This window comes from Gouania willdenowi, chromosome 7, assembly GCF_900634775.1.
Source record: "Gouania willdenowi chromosome 7, fGouWil2.1, whole genome shotgun sequence".
NCBI classification, from domain to species: Eukaryota; Metazoa; Chordata; class Actinopteri; order Blenniiformes; family Gobiesocidae; genus Gouania; species Gouania willdenowi.
In genome coordinates, this window is record NC_041050.1 from 27,255,881 (window position 1) to 27,273,724 (window position 17,844).

At 40.0% G+C, this 17,844-nt stretch overlaps 1 protein-coding gene across 9 annotated transcripts in view; it reads left to right on the forward strand.

The window, feature by feature from the left end:
* Nucleotides 1–17,844, forward strand: part of agrn (agrin) — a 421,410-nt gene that overhangs the window by 368,067 nt on the left and 35,499 nt on the right. For all 9 annotated transcript variants that reach the window (XM_028452860.1, XM_028452862.1, XM_028452868.1 and 6 more), the window contains 3 exons: nucleotides 3,628–3,820; nucleotides 9,627–9,842; nucleotides 16,180–16,409. In XM_028452860.1, the coding sequence (XP_028308661.1) occupies nucleotides 3,628–3,820; nucleotides 9,627–9,842; nucleotides 16,180–16,409 (639 nt within the window). The remainder of the gene's footprint in view (nucleotides 1–3,627; nucleotides 3,821–9,626; nucleotides 9,843–16,179; nucleotides 16,410–17,844) is intronic.

Sequence of the window (17,844 nt, forward strand, 5' to 3'; positions counted from 1 at the left end):
TAAACCACAAGTGTTAAACTCAAGGCCTGGTAGCCAAATCCGGCGCTTTAGAGCATCCAATTCGGGCTGCAGGAGAAAGAAGAAAAGACAACGTAAATTATTGTGTAAAGTACTAAATAGTCCATTTGTAGATATCTCAAATTCACCAAATAATAAATAATAATGGTTTTTTTTTTCGGCACCTTTCAATGTACACAAGGTCACTGCACAATCAAAGAACAAGATAAAAAAAAAACATACAAAGAACAATAAAATGTACAAAAATAAGGTGAACAATGATGGAAGAGCAGTTGATCAGAGGGAGTAAGCGAGTGTACAATTTCTCACAAACAATTCCACAAATTTACATAAAAATTGGTAACAAAATCAATTCCTGAATTCCTAAAATCTCCAGCCCACTTGAGATCAAGGTCCGTAATTGGCTCTGAGCTAAAATGAGTTTGACTATGGTTTAGACACTTAACGGAGCTTTAGTTTAGTAGTTATTTTTCAATGGTTAAACTTGGGATAATGGCTATATAAACACTTTGGGGTTCAACTAATGGCTTGTAAAAGAAAAATAGGTTAGAATTAAATATTTAGCGTTTATAAGCCATATTTTTCCTCTCTTCTTCGGTGGTTACATCGTCTGTGCATCAACCAAGGTACAAACATAAAGATAAACGGGTTGTGTTTGTCCCAATTTCTCCCTTCATGGCCAAGGATGGCAGACATGTCTTTTAAGATTATCCTATCAGATGATCCTGAAGTCTGAGGTGTGTTTAGACTGAATTTGTCCTGAAACGAGTGGGGGACAACAATCGTATATATTGAAATTATTAAGTATTTACGAGCAAAACTCCTCATGTGTGAGATAAAAGCCGACGACTACCAACTCATGACCTGTCACATGGAACAGAATGTAGCCAATCAAGAAGCGAGCTGACTGAGGAACACGAAATGCTGGGTTCAAGGCAACTCAGAATTCAGCATTTCTGAATTTTTCATTTTCAAGTGTGTGGTCTGTAAACCAATAAAAAATATCTTCAAATTCAGAAAATCCTTATGTGTGTGTGCCCAGCTTGAGTTTGACACACACCATCTCCAGAGCAAAGCATGGCTGTGGCATCATCATGCATCAAAGACTCCCCAACAAACCATTTAAGGGATGTGAGGAATAAATGTTATGTTTTGCGTAAAAAAAAAAGATTTTTCAACAATTTATTAATTAAAGTCTTTATGTGAAGTCAAACCTTAATGATTGTCCAGCACGTCGCAGGACTCAAACACATTCATACATTTAGAGTCCCACCATAGATTAAAACCAGACAGCTGTTTTAAACAAGTTCAGATGAACTCCGGCTGGGCCCGCGGAACATCTCCGCGCAAAATATTATGTACCACGTTCCCGATAATTCAGTGAAATGACTCGGTTCCACCGAGTAAAACATATCAAATTGTGTGACTTAAAATCTTAATCTACATTGAATTGCCTTTGAAACGATATATCACACGACTATGTTCTGATAAATTTAGAAATTACCGGAAAAGTGTGATAAATCATTACCTTTGAAATGATTTATCTCACGACTAAGTTTCAAAAAAAGGGCAAAAGGGCTCTGAGCATCTCATCATGTTCATTCATAGAGCATTCATACCAAACTAGGGCTTGAAAGACTACATAATTTTAAAGGTCGACTTTATGTGCATACTAGTCGAGTCAACATTTAGTCGAGTCAACATCGACTAGCCGAAGCCGAGCCGAGTGGCAGCCGAGTGCCAGGGTTGTGCCAAAATCTGCGACGGCAGGTTGCGACAGTTCAAACCCCTGCAGCTCCTTGACGGACGTTTACAGCGTCATGTTTAAGGGGGGGTAAATATCTTCTTATTAGCTACAAAGAGGTTTAGCACTCTTCTTCTCTACCGCTGAGAAGCCGCAGCGGTCACAGATTTTTTCTGGTCACAGACTTTGGCACAACACCACCAGCTCCTGGGACACGGTAAATGCTATAGAAGCTAAGTAAACCCAGGAACACTGCGGCTTTGCCTACCGTGACTCTACGGTAACTGTGAAGCCCCGAGGATTCCTCAGAACCGGGGGTTTAGACTTTGTTTGGGCTGTTTTTATGGTAGCTTCGGCCTCCTTCACCTGAAGGAATATATTGGTATGTGCCAAAGATTCGGTACCACCAACCGTCGTAATATTTGACTGGCAAATAAATGAGAAACCGACTTTCGTTTTTGTGTTTCTTTTGGGCCCCAAATCAAATATTGGGCTCCGAGCGTCTATGCGTACACATCCATAGATTATACCTACCACATTTCAGCCCGATCCATTCATGAATAACAGAGGAGTAGCGATTTTAGCTAGTGTACAGAAGTTTAATTGTGTTTTCAAAAAATCCAGATTTTTACTTAAAAACAGGAATGCTACAAATTGGATGGTTCTGCTGATTAAACACCAAAACAAAATGAGAGCACGTTTAGTTCATTTTACAACATTCATGCTTCTTATTGGTCTCTACAATAACAGGAAAATATTCAGTCATGCACTGCAATGTTCCTTGTGCTCGATCGTGCCTCACAGCTGTTTTACAATCACTACCAGCCACATTCACATGCTTTAATGTATTCTTTGAATTGCATAATCATTATAGAGACAAAATATGAAAGGAGCCTCTTGGAATAAATCTTTGATTGGAATAAAGCATAAAAGCATTATATTTCTGCTAATTGTAGCAAACGCAGGCTGAGAATGATTGTCAGTTAGCGTTTGAATATGCAAATCAAACAGAATGTGGTCACAGATGTGGATTTATGAGGTGATATAAATCTTCTCGAACCACCAGTGATCACTGACCTGGACAGAGAAACAAGTTCAATTCTACGTGTTTGAACAAAGCGTTGGGCTGCGGTTGCATCAGACACAACATCTCTCCTCAGCGACTGCACTTCAAACTCATCTGAAGCGTTGCAGACACGTTCGACATCCCCGAAGCCAGCGTTCACGCAGCCGCTCACCAGTGGCGGCGTGTAATCCAATCAGCGCTGCGGTGAAAACTCTGAAATCAAGGGGAGCTGCTCGAGACGCAAGACTCCTTTGTTCCCGTCGCTGTTAGCTAACTTTCAATCTTTTTGGAGCAAACCTCACACAGCTGCGACTGAAGATGACACTAATTGCTTTGATGGGGATTAGCTGCTGGGAATCTGTGTGTATCTGTTGAGTTGGAGTGGTTGAATGAATTTATCCACGCATGGGGGGGGGAAGAAAAAAAAACAACCCCAACTGCACACGAACCTTCGTCAGATCAATCAAACCATTAGGAGTAAAGGAGCTCATCAGCTGGCGTTCCCCTGAGAGAGACAGATGGACAGAGAGGAAGAGAGCCCATGGAGGAGAAAATGGATGATAATAATCCTTAATGTTGAGTGAATAAAGGAAACAAAGGTTTTCTGAGAGCTGTACTTTCTTATGGATGTAAAAACGGGCGCTCTGATGCTACTGAAGCATGCTGGGTAAAAAACAAACCGTTGTTGCATATTTTTGAATCACACACACTTGCACACGTATTTCTGCTGATTAAAATCTTTTTTCCACTCATCCATGATAATGAAAGGAGTCGCTTTCTTGTCTTCGTTTCTCCACAGTGATCAAGTACTTCATTCCATCCTTCGGTGGCCAGTCCTACTTGGCCTTCCAGACCATGAGCGCGTACCACACAGTCCGCATCGCCATGGAGTTCAGAGCGTCTAACATGACCGGCATACTTCTCTACAATGGCCAAGAGGGGAAGAAGGACTTCATCTCCTTAGCTCTGGTCAACGGCAGAGTGGAGCTCAGGTTAGCTTTGTTAGCTTTCAAATGAATCCAAAGCAGTCTGATAAAACATGGGCAGTCCCTTAGAGCAGGGGTTCTCAACCTTGGGGTCATAAAACACTTGGAAGGGGTCGCCAGATGCCTTCAAGAAACTAAGAATATTTTCTGAACAATTTGAGCCCATTTTTTCTCATTTATACAATTTTTCTGAGAGACAGTGAGAACCTTCTTCAACTACACCAAACTTGCCATATACTAACCTATTTTCATCACTTTTTCTTTCCATACTTTAGCTCCTTTTAATGCAGTTTTCCTACATTATTCTCATTTCTGCCTCTTCTCCATCACATTTCAATACCTTTTCTGCACTTTTTTTTTCCACTTTCAAGACATTTCTGGCACTTATAAACCCTTTGTTGCATATCTTGACCCATTATGCTTATTTTTGCCAACTTGAATACATTCACGATTTGTTATGCCCATTATTTGCCAGTTTAATCTAATTGTTCTTAGCTGACTTTATGGAGCTCTCCCCTTTATTCCTCCTTATAGATAGCCCTGTCTCCACATGACTCACTTGAATGTTCATGCCTGTGTTCAACCTTCAGGTACAGTGTGGGTCCCCAGTCTCTCGCACCTTTATTTTGGGGGTCGCGAGTTCAAAAGGTTGACAACCACTGCCTTCGAGGAGGCAGCGTCGTAGCAGTGACTGAGGAAACGTCTAACTTAGAAAAAAAAAAGAAATCTGTATGAAAAGTTGCTAATGAGGCAGATAATTATGAGCAAATCTGTGGAAATTGGCAGTGAATGAAAATGAGTAAAGATACAAAGCCTCCCTGACAGATTTGCTGGTTAACATTATGACAGTATGTTGTCTTAAATATGGTCCATCTTTAAATGTTGGCTGCTCGTATCCTAACGTTTACAGCTGGTGGAAACATATGCACAGAAAACACTTGAAGGTTTTGGAATAGAGTACGTCCAATGTGTCATTTTACACAACCGATGTTCCATGTGTGTGATGACCAGATGGAGCCGTTCGTCTCTGAAACTCATTTATCTGCTTCAGGGATGGGGATGCTTACCACAGCATGGTCAACCTATGGTCAACACACATGTTCATGCCTAGGGTCAATATAAAGACGCCATTTCACCTGACATGGATCGTATTACAGCAAAATAAACCTCTGATGTATCTGAATGAAAAACAATTTGGGTTGCTTTAACGTGTAAGGAATCATTACAACATAAATCCTAAAACCGTAAAAAAAAAAAATCACGTTCTACATGTTAAATGATCCTAATATTTTCTGATATTTTTCTTTTTAATTCAGTGTTGATTAATAAAATCTATCCAGCTAATAAATTATATCAAAGTAAAAATACATTCTACCACAAGAGGGTAAAATACTGTATTTCTCTAAGAAAAACAAAGAAGCAGCATTTGGTGAAGGATGGCAACAACGTTTAGAGGTTACGCTGTGTGAAATCAATAATGTTTTTAGGTTGTTTTAAGATTACAACCTAAAAACATAAACATGAATGTATGTTTGTGCATACATTTCTGAATATCTAATCCAAATAACCTTAAGAATTCTGAATCTTTTGGTTGCCGCAGCTTGATTTTTGGTGCTAACGTAGCTCAGAGATGGTCAACTTTTATTCCAGTGGCCACAAAAATCAATCAATTTATCAATATCAAATAATTTAGAATAATAACCACTCAGCATTAATTAAATGATAGAACAAAGGGTTTTGTGTGTATTTGTGTATTTTTTGTTGTGTTTGCTGTGTTTTGGGATTTATTTTGTGCATTTTTGTTGTATTTTTGTATTTTTTTTTTTGTGGTTACATTGTGTGTTTTTGGTGTGATTGTGTGTTTTTCTAGCTATTGTTTAGTGTACTTTATTGTTATTTCTTTGTAGTCGTCTTGTCTGTTTATGAAGTAAAATTTGTTGTCATTTTGTCTATTTTTGTTTATTATTTTCGTCCGTTTGTGCATTTTTCTGTAATTTTTTATGTTTTTAGAGTAATTTTTATTTTTTGCTGTCTTTGTGTATTTTTCTGTCATTTTATGTATTTTTAGAGTGATTTTGGATTCATTTTGTTGGGGGCCTCACAATATTAGATGGGGGGCTGCCAGTTGCCAATGTCTGGTGTAACCTAAACTATCACACAGTATCTTACCCTTTATTGCAACTGGAATACAAATGTACAGACTGAGTAATGCAATATTTTTTATACATATAATCTTGTTTGTGTAGGCTGGACATTTTAAACAACTCTGTGGATTTTACACACTTGGAAATGACAGTTCTTGAGGATTAACGCTCTGACTCATTAAGTCATGGACATTCACGCTTGTCAAATTCAACCCCTGCGGATCAAATTCCGCCCGTCCGAGCTTTCAATTGGTCTCGCTAGAGGATTTTATTCATCGTGAAAACTACAGAGAAAACATAAGTGAAAATCATTTTCACTGCATAGTTCAGTTCCTCCAAAATCACAAATTATCTCGCTAATATACTGTATGTGAGGGTTTGCCATTTTCCTCTGCCTATATTATGTCTGGTAATAACTACATCACAAATTGTTTGTTACAACTAACTCTTCCTGTAAATAGACATGTGATAATGCTAATTTAAGAATTCAAAAAGCCAAGATACTTGATCGGGGCTGATGTTGGTAGCTTATGGCTTTACACTGAAACATGCTGTTTACATCGTTTACATGTTGTAAGTGAATACTAGAGCCCAACATTCATGTAAATGTTCTTTTTCTGTAAAGTAATCTTTTTATATTTATTTTGCCCTTTTGAGATCAAACTGTGTAGTAGGTGGCATCTGAACTAAACGCTACAAGGCCTGTACTACGAAGTTAGATAATTATATCCTGGATTTACCTCCATTAGCAGGCTTCACCTATCCAAACATTCTCCATCACAGAGAAGCTGTACTACAAATCTCGGTATCAACACGCTAAGTTAACCAAGTTGATTTCAGCCTGGCTACGTGAGCGCTCCTGTGACAGGGGTGGAGATTACAGCGTCAGACCAATCACAATCACGGATGAACTGCAGAGCAATTCACGTCAAAATTGAGGAATAATTCTTTAAAAATGCGAAGAATTCAAATCTATAATTCAGACCAAAAACAACACTGTTGCTGTAGTAAAAACAACAAGGAATGAATGCAGGAATTGACTAGTGTTAATACTTAAATTAGTGAGATTATAAACAGAGAATAAACAGACACTGTGGCTCTGATGCTGCGTTCACACAGCTCAGCTTCCATCATAAAGTGGAATATATTTATATTTTATACAGCCTGTATATTGTTAGATCGCTGAGGCTCTCTGCGCCACCACAGAATACATAAATGAATGAAATAATTAATTTATTGGACTGAAAGTGCCTGATGCACTCAGGCTTTATCAGCTGACTAATGTAGGTCAGTCCATCAGATACAAATCTATGTTTCCTATAGGATGTCATCGGTAAATGAAAAGGTTGCATCGATGTCTAAATATTCTCTCTCCTGTCAGCGTCACATCAGATCCACACAGAGACGTGTTCACAATGATCCTCCTTTTATTGGTCAGGAGGCGGGACTTTAGTACTCGCTCAGATCCTAGCCAGAACAAAACCTGGTCCAGACCAGGTTAGCCGTTCAGCTTAAGTTACCATGGTGATTTAGTAATAGAGTTTACTATTTAGAAGTTATCCAGCTTCGTAGGACAGCACACACCAATTAATCCCAGACGTTAGCGCGATAAGAGGAAATCCAGTTTCGTAATACAGGCCAAAAACTAGCTAAAGCTAAAAAAACAATCATCTTAAATGAGGTTAGGATCCAGATCTGAAGTTTGGGTCTTCTCCAGTTGTACAACTGGCTGACCTGGCTGTGACCTGTTAACTTCTGCGTCATCGTAGACACAAAATAGCTAACACTACACCCAACAACAACAAAATAGCCTTTCAATATTTTGTTATGGCAACGCACGTCTCAACAGGTGATTCAAATTCAAGTCTTTGTGTTGTTAGTTTGGACTAAACATGATTTATTTATACCCAATTCAACATTAAAGATGGAAATGTGTGTGGTACTCATTTAAATCCTTACTTAGTTTCAGATGGAGACTCATTTTCGTTGAAACTGACAGTAACCCAAATTGTGTCATCCAGTGTGTCAAAACAGATTTTTTTTGGGGGGGTGTATTAGAAATGCAAAGTATTCATTTAGTCTTGTGCAGAGGAATTGTATCATTAGGGGAAGGCGGCGTCTTCACAGGAGACATGAATGAGGTAATTAGAGCTGCAGCTCTGCATCTGTTCTGAATGTTATTATTTCAAACAGCCTCTCCTCTCACATCTCCATGTTTCACTCTGACCCCTCCAAGCCTTTTCGGTCCCTCTTCGAACTGAATGCTTAGATTTTTCTACTCAGAGTAAAATCAATGGTAAACTAAAGGAGATCATTAGTCACTCGAGCTTAAATATAACCCCCATTCCCCCCCACTCGCCTCGATTCTGAAAATCCAGCTGTGCGCTCACCGCCCACGACTCTACAAATCTAAGACATTGGGGGAAGAACTAATTAATAGTGGCTCTTAATTGCTCTCAGGTTCTGGTAACAGCACCATACGTGTGGGTGCAAATACCAACTGCTCCGTTTTGTAATGATGTGCCTTTTTTTTCTCTCCAACAAAACCCCAAGAGATGAAAGGTTTAATCAAAATCAGCCAGTAAAAGACACTCTTAAGTAACTAACTGCTTCATTCCAGTCACACGCTGTAGTATTGAATTCCAACACTGCAGCTTGGTCCCTTCTTCCTTTTATCTGCCTGTTAGTCTGTTAGATATACCAGATCTTTAACATTGTTTAATATGTATCTGTATCTCATCCACTAATGATGCCAGTGTGACCCATAAAAAATACCAAAGTGACATTCCTGCTGTTTACAAGGATTGAAAGTTGTGCCAAAATGATTTCAGATGATGTGAGTTCCACCGAAACCTCAGATTATGGCCGAAACTAAGGAAATGGCATACTATCGTACTACACACTACTTTTGACTCAAGTCTGACACCAAAATTAGTATGTAGTGCGTTCACATTAGATAGTATGAAATGATTGAGTCCACGAGACATACCTGGATGTATACTATATCGGGACAGTTTTTACTGTGCACACCAGTCATACTAAACCGCCCCATGATGCTTTGCAAGCGGGATGTAAAATCGTCCTGTGACCGGCTTCAAGCTAAAAATCAAACATTTTTCAACCCTTTTTCAAAGCAAAAAGCTTTTGTAAATAGGGCTCTTGTTTTGAAGTTGTTTGTCAGTAATATAATGGATCAAATGACCACATGTTGATCTTTCACTTTCTCACTTAAAATGCTTTCAGAACTTTTAAAGGTGGTGAATCAATGGAGATATTTAGACTCAGTGTGCTTTATTTTGTTGTAGTATCTTGGAAGTATACTTCAGTGGGAAGTGGAACAGTCGTCATTGGTCTCCATCCTAATCATACTTATAGTAGACAGTATATACTTATTGAGTTTGCAGTGTGTAGTACGATAGTGTGCCTTTTGGAACACAGCCGTATTTTTATAGCACCTTTCACAGACAGAGAAGTCACAAAGTTATTCACAAAATTACAATATGTATCTTTATCTGTGTTATAAAAAGTGTTAGCTATTGTCCCCAGGAGCTTTAAGGCTCAGTTCTTGTTGCCATTTGGTGCAGCTCAATAAAAATCTACCTAAAAAGTCCTAACTCTGATTAATTGTCCTTTCAGCCTCTTCTGTTTTTTGTTGTGTCTCTCCACAGGTTTAACACCGGCTCGGGCACGGGCACTTTAGTCAGCAAAATACAAATCAGCCACGGACGTTGGCATCAGCTGGTGGTGACTCGCAATCGGCGTAGCGCCATGCTCAGTGTGGACAACGAGCCGCACATCGATGGCGAGAGCCCGCGTGGCACCGATGGCCTCAACCTGGACACGCCCCTGTTTATTGGAGGAGTGCCTTTGGAGATGAAGCCAGAGTAAGACCCTCCATATTTACTGCCACATTGGAATGCACTGAGGGTTTTCAGCCCTGCTCACACATATGAGGGGGAATTATCGTTCATTTCCAGATCAAAGTGGAAACATGTTTTCTGAAAACGAGACTTCATTCATTAGCATTTATTAAATCCAAGTAGTTTTAGAGGGGGGGGGGGTTACTCGTTCAATCTCATTTTTAAAAGGTCTGCACCATAAAGTAGATTGAGTTCCTTGTCAACATCAGAACTGGGAGAGCGTAAACTCTCGGCCAAATGCCAAATCTTCTCTTTACCGGATGTTGTTATTCTGATCAGTGATCCTGATCATGGTACAATGGTCATTCACACTTTAAAGACACCATTAGTAACAATACAGTACGTCCAAATGTCTGGGCATCCCCATGCGATGAAATGCACAATCCAGATCCGATCTGGAACCAAGTCGACATAACTGAGTCAAATTTAATAAAGATCGGTCAATTAAGGATGATTGTGGATTTTTAAAAACTGATCCAGAATGAGTATATTGATCTAGATCCCCTTCAAAATGTAATGGCAAGGCAAGGCAAGGCAAGGCAAATTTATTTATATAGCGCATTTCATACTCAAGGCAACTCAATGTGCTTTACATGATAAAACATTCAATTGTTTAAAATCAATAAGAACATTTAAATCAATAAGAACAATTAAAATCATCAGTAAAATCAATTAAAATCATCAGTAAAATCATCATTACATCAACAACATGACAAAAAATCTCTCTCTCAATCATATGCAGTAGAGAAAAAAAGTGCCTTTAACTTTGATTTAAAAATGTTCACATTGGATGCTGACTTCAGCTCCGCTGGCAGTTTGTTCCACTTCTTTGCAGCATAACAACTAAAAGCAGCATCACCATGTTTACTGTGAGCTCTGGGTTCCACTATCTGACCTGTGTCCATAGATCTGAGAGACCTGCTGGGTTCATACCTGACCAACATGTCACTGATGTATTCTGGACCAAACCCATTCACAGATTTATACACCAGCAGCAGAACTTTAAAGTCTATTCTGAGGCTGACTGGGAGCCAGTGTAAAGACTTTAAAACTGGAGTAATGTGCTCTGACCTCTTTGTTCTGGTTAAGACCCGAGCTGCAGCGTTCTGAACCAGCTGTAGCTGTTTGATGCTCTTTTGGGGGATTCCTGTCAGAAGACCATTACAATAGTCCAGTCTGCTGGAGATAAAAGCATGGACCAGTTTCTCCTGATCTTTCTGAGCCATTAAACCTTTCACTCTGGAGATGTTCTTTAGGTGGTAGAAGGCTGTTTTTGTGATAGATTTGATCTGACTGCTGAATGTAAGATCTGAGTCAATCAGAACACCAAGGTTTTTGACTTGGTCTTTAGCTTTTAAAGATCGAGACTCAAGATAATTGCTGACAGCAGTCCTCTTTTCCTTGTTACCAAAGACAATCACCTCCGTCTTGTCATGGTTTAGTTGAAGGAAGTTTTCACTCATCCAGCAGTTTACTTTTTCTAAACAGTCACACAACACCTCAATGGGACCATGGTCATCTGGGTTCAGTGATAGATATAGTTGTGTGTCATCTGCATAGCTCTGATAATCAACCTTACAGTTCTGTAAAATTTGTCCTAAAGGAAGCATGTAAAGGTTAAACAAAAGGGGTCCAAGAACAGATCCCTGAGGAACCCCACAGGACATTGGTAATCTGTCAGATTCAAAGTTTCCAATGCTTACAAAATAGCTTCGCTCCTCCAAGTATGACTTAAACCATTGCATTACTTTTCCATTTAGTCCGACCCATGTTTGCAATCTGTGCAACAAAATTGTATGATCTACAGTGTCAAATGCAGCACTTAGATCCAACAGAATGAGAACAGATACTTTTCCTGAATCAGTGTTCAACCTTATGTCATTGATCACTTTGATAAGAGCAGTTTCAGTGCTGTGATGAGAACGAAAACCTGACTGAAATTTATCAAATATTTTGTTGAATGTTAAGAATTGACTCAGTTGGTTGAAGACCACCTTCTCAATGATCTTGGCCATGAATGGAAGGTTGCTGATTGGTCTATAGTTAGCCAGTATAGAGGCATCCAGTGTTCTCTTTTTTAACAGCGGTTTCACAGCAGCTACTTTCAGGGATTTTGGTACGGTGCCTGATTGGAATGAGCAGTTAATTATCTGACACAGATCAGTGACAATTGACTTTACAACAGTTTTAAAGAAGTTTGAGGGTATTGTGTCAAGGCAACACGTTGATGGATTCAGCTGCTGAACAGTTTCCTCTATTGTTTTTGGGTTCACTGTAATAAACTCTAACATTGTAATTGACTCATCCCTCAGTGGTTGAAGCTGTTCAAGCTTTTTGTGATTTTGCTGGTTTGTTCTGATGTTTGACCTTATTGATTGTATTTTTTCATTGAAATATACAGCAAATTCATTGCATTTTCCAGCTGACAGTAATTCAGGGGCTATCTGATCTGGGGGGGTTGTGAGCTTTTCAATTACAGAAAACAACGTGCGAGAGTTGTTGACATTTTTGGCAATAATTTCAGAAAAGTATTGCTGCCTTGCTTTGAACAAGCCATCATTGAATTTTCGCAGACTTATTTTGTATAGTTCTAGATGAATTTGGAGTTTTGTTGATCTCCATTTACGCTCAGCTCTTCTACAGTCAGATTTCAAATTCTGCATTATCTCAGTCCTCCTCCAAGGTGTTTTCTGTGTGTTTGGTTTTCTCTTAGTTTTGATTGGAGCCACCACATCTATGACATTACAGACGTTTCTATTATACTCATCCAGAAGATCATTAACTGTCTCAGCACTCAATGTTGGTGTCATTGCTATGGCTTCCATAAACTGTGCACTTGTGTTCTCATTTATGTACCTTTTCTTTAAACACACATAACTAGGGGGAACAGATGTTACAGTCTCTAGGTCAAAAAAGACACAGAAATGATCAGATAGAGCTAAGTCTCTTACATCAACAGCAGAGATATCAACACCTTTAGAGATAACCAGATCCAAAGTGTGACCTTGAGTGTGTGTCGGACCAGTCACATGTTGTGTAAGACCAAAAGTATCCATTAAAGCATACAGTTCTTTGGAAGTATTGTCCATGTTATTGTCTACATGAATATTTAAGTCACCTGTTATTATTAAAAAGCTGTATTCAGTGCATACAACTGACAGCAGTTCAGCGAACTCATCCATGAATTCTCCAGAATATTTTGGGGGTCTATAAATGACTAAAAACAGAACTCTTGAATCACCCTTCAGTAAGAATGATATATATTCAAAGGAGATAAAATCACCAAATGTTATTTCTTTGCACTGAAATATTGATTTAAAAATGGCAGCAACTCCACCACCTTTCCTGCAAGTACGACACTTATTTAAATAAATAAAGTCTTGTGGCGCACTTTCATTGAGAATAGTATTACTGATACCATCATTCAACCATGTTTCATTAAGAAATAAAAAGTCCAAGTGATGTGTCAAAATAAAATCATTAATTATTAGTGACTTGTTAACAAGAGATCTAACATTAAGAAGAGCTAATTTTAAAGACTTTACTGGAGACACTGGTGGACTTTTTGGATGACATGTTATAGGAGTCAAATTTTTATCTCTATAAAGCTTTTTGCTTTTCTTTAATTTCACAATTTTACCTGTGTTACCTGTCACCACAGGAATTAAAGAAGCTGCATTAACTCCATAGGGCCCTGACTTTTTCTGGTTGTTCCTAAAAATAGAGCTATTGCAGTCTGGACCCAGCACACATCAGGCCTGTGTCGCTCTAAGTTGAACACAGCTGGCCTGAGGAGAAGAGTGATCCTGAGCCTGGTATCTTCGAGGAGGGATGGGTGGTGCAGATTGACCATGGTGGGGTAAAGGGTGGGGTGTTAGTCTTGTGCCAGCCAGAACCAGCTCGTTCATCTGGGCAGTTAAATCCAAGAAGGCAGGGGTAGGAGAGAAGCTGGATGAGGTGGAAGTAGGTGAATTTTGGGGTGAAGCAGGTGGGTCCTGAGATGCGGGGGTTGGGTTGACCTCTTCATTTTGGCGATTTTTATTTCTTGCTGGAAGCTCATTGACTCCATGTTCTTTCCTTGTTGTTTTGTTCTCCGATGGTACATGTTGTCCTCTGTCTTTATCAGAACTGATAGCAGTGTGACTGGTGAAGTAAAACAAGTTGGATGTGAAGAGTTTTACTCCAGCCTTGTTTAGACACAGTCCATCTGCTCTAAAAAGATGACGACGTTCCCAAAAAATAGGAAAATTTTCTATAAAATTTAGTGAAAGGGCAGCACAAGCCGAAGACAGAAATTTATTCAAAGAGTAAATCCTTGAGAATTTCAGATCTCCTTTGCGGACTGGAGGTATCGGGCCACTGATGAACACTTTAGGCTGTATACAGCTCACAGTTTTTAGCAGATGGGTGAAATCCAGCTTTAACACCTCAGACTCCTCCTTGGCTAAATCATTTAACCCAAAATGAATCACAACATTTTTCAAATGTGGGTAATCTGCAACGATATGCAAGATTTTGTCAGCCAGGTCTGATACTGTGTCATTAGGTAAGCAGATCACTTTCACGTTGCTGCTAAACATCTTCTGAGCATCTTTAACAGAAACGTCTCCCACTATCAGTGTGTGAGGTTGTTGCTTTGGCCTACCATGTCGCTTTTGTTTTCCTGAAGCACTTTCAGTCTTCGCAGTTCCAGAAGGTTGTGTGTTGTCCTCATTAGAGCCAGATCCTTGGTCATTCAGCAGTGGGGCGAATCGATTACCCAGTTCTACATGAAACTGGGTTTGTGACTTGGTGATAATCCTGCCTTTAGCAGATGTCCACTTTTGTGCCTGGGCAGACAAGGGAGTTGATGTTGAGGCTGCAGTCTGCGAAGCCAGTGCAGGCCAGTCCGTCTCATTATTGATATCAGGGCGCTTTGCTCGGCCCGTTAGCCTTTGAAGTGGATATGACTTTTTCTTAGGCTTAGCTCCCAGAGTATTCCAGGGAGGACTCGCACCTGTTGGCTTATCAACGGGAACAGGATCCTCCCTAGGCCTGATAGCTTTGTTAGCACGGGCTGGTAGCGAGTTAGCTTTATCCACTCCGCTGTTTTGAAACAGCGGCACAGTCGTATCATTATCATATCCACAGTGTCCATTAACCTCAATGTTTACTTGTATTCCTCGCACTGTAGTCTCCAGTTCAGTAATCTTTTGGAGAAGACTGCTGTATTCTGTTGTGGAAAGAGCCATTCTTCTGCTAGTTAGCTTGCTACTTGTAGCTAGCTAGCTTGCTACTTAGCTTTCCAGTTGAGCCAGCAAATAAAAAAGCAGTAGATGATTACCTCAGAGCCAGAGTCAGATGGTAAATGATAGAGTTTGATGTTGAGGTATCGTATCATTTCTCAGAAGAAAAAGTTCATGTTTAGTAAATAAATTCCTCTGTGAGCTCCGCTCTGCTCTTTTGCTGCTGTCAGCTCAATGTCAACTTCTGTGGCTTAAGGGTTAGTCATGTTGCACTAAAGGCAAAGTTGGTTTAAAAGCCACAGGCAGATTGTATGTTATTTATTATTTTAAGTTGTTCCCACATGGCATGTTAAAGCCAATGTTTTGAGTGTAAAATATGCCAATAAAATATATTTCATACATAATGTTCTCATGAAGGTGTACACATTTACACAGTTGTTTCTTAAATCATATAAAAAATTTAAAAAAATAATTGCCTTATTCTTTAATATCGGGATATATCGTATCGCCAGATGCCAGGCAATACACACCCCTAGTATAAAGTAATGTAGTTTATTGATCCTATTCCCATTCTTCACATTTTGGTCAAAGTCTTTAAATTTAGCGTTTTTAGTTGTCAAATGTCAGAGTTAATTCCTTCTATGGGTTAAACGCCGCCTATTGCAATTTCATTTTGCGATTGGCTGAGATTAGATCAGTGACATCACTTACTGTCACTGTTGGCCCCGCCCCTTCTATAAAAGATGGGAGGAGGGACTAGGTTTCCTCCTCTCACAGCCCTCACTGATTTACACTCCATGCAGAACTGTGCAGTGCTGTGGAGGCGGGGCTGTTGTGACGGGCATGTTTTAACTATTCTAGGAGCAACGCCCATAATCAAGGCATTTTTTTTTTATTTCCTCATAGTGGCAGGGGATGCACTTACACTTTAAGTAGTTTTTGACGTAATCCTGTGAACGGACAAACAAACAAATAAAAAAACTTGGGTGAAAATGTTTTCTCCTTAGCGAAATAACACCATATTGAACTTTTTAACACAGCAGCATTATTTGTGTGATCTCCCTCTCATTGCTCAGCGTCAGGGAACGAACCTCTGTGGCCACTGGTCTGGTCGGCTGCATCCGCTTGCTGGATGTCAACAACCGGGTCCTGAACCTGCAAGAGGACGGCCGCGACCTTCTGTACGGCAGCGGACTTGGTGAATGTGGAAACAACCCCTGCCAGCCCAACCCGTGCCAAAACGGTGCCATGTGCCAGGTCAAGGAGGCCGAGATGTTCCACTGCAAGTGTACCAAAGGATTCTGGGGTAAGAAAGCACATCGGCACTTTTCAAAGAATTCAAAACCAGGATTTCTGAGTAGTTGTGGACTTTCTGAGACTATAATCCCATGTTATTAAAAGCAAAGGATTGGAAATATTTTTTTACTCTCATGTGAGTATATGTCTCTATTATACCAAGCTTGACAACCTAATTTGACAGTGAGGCTCTTGCTTTCAGATGGAGCACTGGAAGTAAACAGCAAACCCATGAAATCTACGAGAGACTGAACATTAACACCATAAACACAACCAGGAAACTTCGAATGAGTTCTTTGTGATTAGCTTTCCATCACTGACAGCTACCGCAGTCCTCTCTCCTCTTTTTCGGCTTCTAGCAGATGGCAACAAACAAGCAATCGACAGGGAATGTAGTTAAGAGCAGACACCATGAGGATCCAGCCGAGCGCAGCCTTGGCCGTTTTACTGCAAAAAAGTTTGTTTGTTAACTTTTATGCCTGAAGTGTAACAAAGTTTTAAATCTGCAAAGGTGTGTGGCAGTGCTTATAGAAGCCACACATCAGTTTTAGGAGCTCCATTTTACAGCGTGAAAGTCCCACATAACAGTGTTCTACCCTTTAATGTAAAAGCTCTTTTTATGATTCTGTTATTGAGGATCTTAAGAGCGACTATAGATTACACAGTGCAGTGCTGTGATGAAACTTGTGTTGACAACATGGTGTAAATTGAACACTGATAATGAGATTTGGGCCGATGCCTGTGGACTTTTAATCTGTTTTGTCGTGATGCCAACTTTGGCAAGATTTGCTGTCAGTTCAAAGGAGGAAGGAGGGAGAAAAAGAAAAGAAACGAGACGGGAGAGTTTTAGCGAGAGCAAAGAAATGTCAGGCGAGTAAAATAAATGAGGGAGGGGAGAATATTTGAGTTAGAGGATGGCAGGAGAGGTAGGAAGGAAGTGAAAGCAGAGGATAAAAGAGCCTCCAATGTGAGTGTTAGGAAAATGGGGCAGTGCAGTAAGCTCAGCAGGACGAGGTTCATTAAAGCGCTTCTCACCACAGGATGTGACTGCCGGAGTAATGACGGGTGAACTCACAAAGGCTGCGGTAGAGGGCAAAGGCATCATCCACCAGATGCTTGCGTATCTTCCCACAGCCGGCGTTGGTCCAAAAACACGGTTAAAGCAGCGGGAAGGCTTGCCACCGATTAATCTAGATGTGTACCACTGGCCAACCTAAGGCACACCTGTGCAATAATCAGGCTGTCTAATCAGCACCTTGACATGCCACACTCACTAACACAGATGTAGACACATTTCTGACCAATATTTTGTGTATTTACAAGTTTTAGATCTTTGGGTGGAAAATGGGAGCACAAACAAAAGTGTTGCATTTCACATCAAACATTTAATGTCACATGAGCTCCAGAAATAACCTGCAGACACGCAACAGCAGTCCATCTATCAC